Source organism: Vicugna pacos, chromosome 15 (assembly GCF_048564905.1).
Source record: "Vicugna pacos chromosome 15, VicPac4, whole genome shotgun sequence".
Taxonomy (NCBI): Eukaryota; Metazoa; Chordata; class Mammalia; order Artiodactyla; family Camelidae; genus Vicugna; species Vicugna pacos.
In genome coordinates, this window is record NC_133001.1 from 58,163,377 (window position 1) to 58,168,988 (window position 5,612).

General features: G+C 57.8%; 1 protein-coding gene across 1 annotated transcript; it reads right to left on the bottom strand.

The window, feature by feature from the left end:
- Positions 1 to 1,433: 1,433 nt before the first annotated feature.
- Positions 1,434 to 5,116, bottom strand: SOX11 (SRY-box transcription factor 11). Its single transcript, XM_006220058.4, has one exon. The coding sequence runs from the start codon at positions 5,034 to 5,036 to the stop codon at positions 3,693 to 3,695; it is 1,344 nt and encodes a 447-aa protein (XP_006220120.2). The 5' UTR covers positions 5,037 to 5,116; the 3' UTR covers positions 1,434 to 3,692.
- Between the last annotated feature and the right edge of the window lie 496 nt (positions 5,117 to 5,612).

Here is a 5,612-nt window from a genome sequence, read left to right on the forward strand (position 1 = left end):
CAGAAAATGTCCGATTCATCTATAATTGAAACATAAAATACATGCAGAGGTTTCCGTTTTTCAAAATACATAGACTCAGCCTTATAAATGGGTCTGTGTTGTCAACAAGTTTTAGAACTGCAGCAGAGGGCCGCCACGTAAAATCACCAGCACAGAGAACTGTCAATTGTAAACTCTGGTTCAATTATCCGTGGCTAAAATAAATGTCCCACCAATGACTACATCAGTCGATCATGTTGGGGGGGAGGGGAGGAAGGTAAACAATTCCAGAAATCCAATTCTATATTGAGAACCTTGTTAACACCATCCGCCCTTTCTCCTCCCAAGTGTACTGCTGAAATCTGAGGGTTCCTAGAAATGAAACAGCCACAGACAAGAAATCTGTCCAGCCGCAGCAAAAGCTCGCTGGCTTCACATCCCAGGACTGAGGGCTGGGGCGGAGGCTCGCCCCGAAGGGGAGGGAGGCTGGGGGAAGCTGGGCCTGGGAGCACAGGGGCAAAAGAGGCAGGGGAGTGGGAGGTGAGGAAGAAAGGGCGCGGGGCCTCTTTGGCCTAGCGGCTCCCAGTAGTGAGTGAATGCTTCCATTTGGCCTGCCCAATTCTCTGTAAAGACGGCGAGACCAAATCTTGATAAACCATCTCAGTAGGTTAGGAAGAGAGTCGTGCTGATTTTGCACCGAGTTTCAGTTAGCCACAGAAAACCTCCCCCACCCCGGGCGCCTCAGCTCTGAGAGGGAGAACTCGATGGCTGGCGCTCTGGGCCTCCCCGCAGCCTCCCTGCCTCCCTCGGCGCGGCCCCCAGGGAAAGGGGGGCGGAAGGCGCGAAACGGGAGCCGGAGCCAGGGGCGCGCGTGCCCGGCCGCCAGGGCCCGGAGACACGGCTGGGTCTGGAAAAACGAGTGGAGGAGGAAAGGGTGGACTGGCCGGACACAGTCCGCAGCGAGCCCCCAAGGAAGCAGCTGGAGAAGGAGAATCGATCAAGAAGCCGAACCACCTTCCCGGAGGCGGCCTTCCCGGAGGCAAATTCCGAAGCGGCCCCCGAGCCCCAGCGCTGCAAGGGCGCTGGGTGCCGGGGTGCGGCCCGCGCCTCCTCCCGGGCTGGCTTTCTTTCTCCCGCCGCACAGCCTGGCGGCTCCCCTCCCCAGCCGGCGGGCCTCCCGGCCCCGGCTCGGGTATCCCGCGCGGGCTCAGGCCCCAGGGCGGGGTGCACCGAGGCGCACGCGGCCAAGGCCGCCGCCCAGGCACTCAGCACCTCCATCCCCTTCGGGGGCTCGGCCCGCGCGGACGCCCCGGGGACCGCGGCTCCGGTGGCCTAGTGGCCGTGCCATGTTCCCTCCCCCCGCGGCCCTGGGCCAACCTTCCGCGCCTTCCTTCCGCGCCTTCCTTCCGCAGCCTGGGACCCGCCGCGCCCCGCGCTCCCGCGGCCCCGAGGGCACAGGGAAGACAAGACACCGGCCACGACCACCTCTCCCCTGACCAAGGCAGCGCTCGAGATCGAGAACTGTGGCCGCGCTTCCCACCAGCATCCACCTCTGCGCACACGCGGAGATGCAGCGTCCAAAAAAAAAAAAAAAAATTCAAAATTGGAAAAGGCTGTCCCCACCCAATGAGGAGGGAGAACGGCAGGGATCTTAGCGCCCTCAGCGCTGGCCGCCCTTGGGCGGCTGTCACCGCGACGCGCAACCCAGGCAGAGAACGCGGACCACCCCCCACCTCCCACCAAGCCCAGGACACTGACCGCGCGCTGGTCACCCGGTCCTCGCCAAGCCTGCCCCTCCCGGCCTGCTCCCTGAACCTCTCCGCGCCGCCCCGCAGCCAGCCAGGATGGGTGGGGAGAGGGGACGGGAGTCGAGGAGGAGGAGGTAAGAAAGGAAATGGGGGTGGGGAAGAAAAGGAAGGCAGAGAGAAAGAATCCTCCTCCTTGGTTTTTAATAACTAGCCAGAGAAGGAAGGGAGAAAACGAAATCGGCCTGCCCATGGAGCACTTTCAGCCTAAGCCCCCTAAATGTGGAATTCTCTTCCGCCACCTCCCACCGGTGCACACAAGGGCCTTGTCACTGAATGCGCTGCGACAACAGAACCGCCAGTATGACTTCCATAGAGACTATTGGCGATGCGAGTTTCTATCAGTTCCAGCTGATTTATTAAAATTGTCAAGATACAGACTTCCAGCACAAAAAAAAAAAAAAAACAGGCAATGATGTCGACAGTGCATTGAGTCTGCTTTGCCACCATTTGCTACAAAATATGCAGATGGTCTGTACTTTATTTAGATTATATTGCACAAAATGAGAAACTTTTTAAACTATGTGCCTTTTTTTTTCTTTTTGCTAAAAATCGAGAATCCAGTTTCAAACCTTCCATCTGGGGCCCCATCCACATATCACAGCGCATGAGATACATAAAGTCCTACTATAGTACAGTACATATACAATCTTTAAACTAAGATAACAGCTCTGAGGTCTATATCACCATTTTCAATAAATCTTTACCTACAAATATTGAACAAATCTCTACTATAGCTGTACAAAAGAAAGTTTGCTTTTTTTAAACCACAAGGCCTTTAGATGCAAGGATTATTTTAAAATTTTAATCCTTTTTAAACCAGGACATAACGTACCAACATACTTGCATGCTAAAAAACAGAGGAAAAAAAAAGAAATCAAAAGGGAAGAAGTGCCTGAAAGTCTTACTGAAAAAACACAGCAAGAATGTTCCCTTTTCACTGTACAAAAATACGCCTGAAAATATATTAATTTTTAAAAAAGACTGAGGTCTGTTATGTATCAAAAATGTTTCAATACCTTTTGTACTGAGGTCTAGGCTGTCTGGTATTCAATCAAGGAGGTATAAGGGAACAAGTTACAAAAAAAAAGTTGGCAAGTAGAAATCACATTTGTAAAACCATAAACAATTTGATCTGAAAAGTAAACTCTGATCTTAAGTCAGTTCACAGTTTTGTTTTGTTTTTTTGTAAGCGTTTGTACAGTCTGCATTTTTTCAAGCTCCCTGCAGTTTTGTTAAGAATCGGATGCATAGAAGACATCAGTTTTCTCCCTCCAAAAAAATAAAATAAAATAAAAAATTTGCCATGGTCCCTTTTTTTGTTTTTGTGTTTGTTTTAAAAAAAATCACCAGTTCTTTAAGATCTCTTAAGAAAAAAAAAATCTCCAACCAACTCCCTAGCGTTAACAGTTGTGCTGCCCAAAGGGTCCTCTCCAGACGTCTTCCAGACTTCAAAGACCGACAAGCTTCAAACAGCGCCTTCCGGAGCGGGTCCTCCCTCCCCTCCCCCGCCCCGTCCCCTCCGCCTTTGTTGCAATCGCAAATTTCAGGAAAAAGAAATAGTAATTACAAAAACACATTTGGGGGGGAAAATCACAACTCCAGACTAGGTATGCAACTACCTTGAGACACGATAAAGGGGGGAGGGGCAAAAAAAGGACAGGGAAAATGTTTAAAAACTACTCATTTCACTTTAACTCCACCAACATTTTCATCTTTTCCAATTTCTTTGTCACGACATCATATCAATATCAGCATCTTCTTCTCTCCCCTCCACCCTACCACCACCACCATCGACACCACCACCACCACCACCACCACCACCATCATCACGACCACCACGACTTCCTCCCAAGGAACCCTGCTCTGCACCCGCTGAGAGAAAGAGCGAGAAGCCGGGCGCCCCTCTCAATACGTGAACACCAGGTCGGAGAAGTTCGCCTCCAGCCAGTCCCCCGCGATCATCTCGCTCAGCTCGGGCGTGCAGTAGTCGGGGAACTCGAAGTGGGAGCCCAGGCTGCCCTCGCTGAACGAATCCAAATCCTTATCCACCAGAGACAGGGACAGGTTCCCGGCCGCCGCGCCGCCCCCCAGCTGCTGCTCGCTGGCGCTGTGCGCGCTTTGGGAGAAATTCAAGCTCAGGTCGAACATCAGGTCGTCGGCGTCCTCGCCGCTGCTGCTGCTGCCGCCGCTGCTGCTGCTGGACGAGGAGGACGAGGAGGTGGAGACGGAGCGCGAGGACACGGGCGACAGCGCGGGCTGCGCCAGCGGCGGCGGGTGCTGCTTGGTGATGTTCTTGAAGCTGTAGTAGAGGCGGCTGCCTCCCCCCGCGCCCGAGGTGGCGCCGGCCCGCACCTCGTCGTAGAGGCTCGCGCCCTCGGGGGACTCGGCCGAGCTGCTCAGCGTGGGGCTGGCGGGCACTTTGGCGACGTTGTAGCGTCTCAACAGCTGCGGCGGCTGCTGCCCAGGCGGCTGCAGGAGCTGCGGGTGCGGCGGCTCCTCGTCCTCCTCGTCCGCCTCCTGCTTGATCCGCAGCTGCAGCTCGTCGTCGTCCTCGTCGTCCTCGTCGTCCTCGTCCAGGAACACGCACTTGACCGTCTTGCCCGCGCCGCCGCCGCCCGCGCCGCTCACGCGCAGGCTGCCGAGCACGTAGTCGTCCCCCGCGCCGCCGTAGTCCCCGGGCTGGGCCGCTTTGCCCGCGCCGGCCTTGGCGCCGCCGGCCGCGGGGGCCGCGGGGGCCTTGAGCTTGCCGCATTTCTTGCTCGAGCCCTTGGAGGTCTTGGCGCCGCCCGCGCCGCCGCCCGCGCCCCCGCCGCCGCCGCCCGCCGCGCTCTTCTCCGGGCTCTGGCCCGCGCTGGGCTTGGCCGAGGGGTCCATTTTGGGCTTTTTCCGGGGCCGGTACTTGTAGTCGGGGTAGTCGGCCATGTGCTTGAGCCGCAGCCGCTCCGCCTCCCGGATGAACGGGATCTTCTCGCTGTCCTTCAGCATTTTCCACCGCTTGCCCAGCCTCTTGGAGATCTCGGCGTTATGCATGTCCGGAGACTGCTCCATGATCTTCCTGCGCTCGATCTTGGACCACACCATGAACGCGTTCATCGGCCTCTTGATGTGGCCCGACGCCGTCTTGCACCAGTCCGGGTCGCTCTCATCCAGGGCCACCGGGCTGCAAGCCATGAATTCGCCCTCCTCCGTGTCCAGCGCCTCCCGGGGCAGGTTGCTCTCCGCTTCCAAGCTCTCGGCCTGCTGCACCATGATCCGCTGCGGGGCTGGGCGCTCCAACCTGGGCCGCTCGGTCTCGTGCGGAGCTCCCCCTCCCCCTCTCGCCCCTCCACCTTCCCGGGCAAGTTGCAAAGTCCTCGGCACCCCGCGGCCGCGGCTCCCCCCCTCCCCCCCGCCCCCCCTTCCAGGCTGCACACAGCGGCTGCGGCGGCTCCGGCGGCGACGGCCGCCCGCGCGCGGGGAGCTGCGGCCGCGACGGGAGAGGTGGCGGCAGCGGCGGCAGCAGCGGCGGTCGAGGCAGCCCGGGACCCCTCTCTCCGGCTCGTGGATCCAGCCGCGAGCGCCGGACCCCGAGCACTCCCAGCCGCGCGCGCTCCTTCTGCAAAAAGTTGAGGGCTCTCTCCCAACTAGTTATCAGGGTGTCATATGGGTGACATCACTCGCCGGGCCAGCCAATGGCTGGGTGCCGGCTCCGCCCATCTCCCTTTATTAACTCCATGGCCCCTCCCCTTCCCCCCGCCCTCCGGGCTGCTTTGCGAAGATGGGGGGTGGGGGAGGAGGAGGCCTGTCTAGAAATATGTTATTTTTAAAAAATCCGCGTGTGCGCAC

Excerpts from the sequence above, each read along its gene's own strand:
- SOX11 (XM_006220058.4), bottom strand. The coding sequence starts at position 5,036 with ATGGTGCAGCAGGCCGAGAGCTTGGAAGCGGAGAGCAACCTGCCCCGG.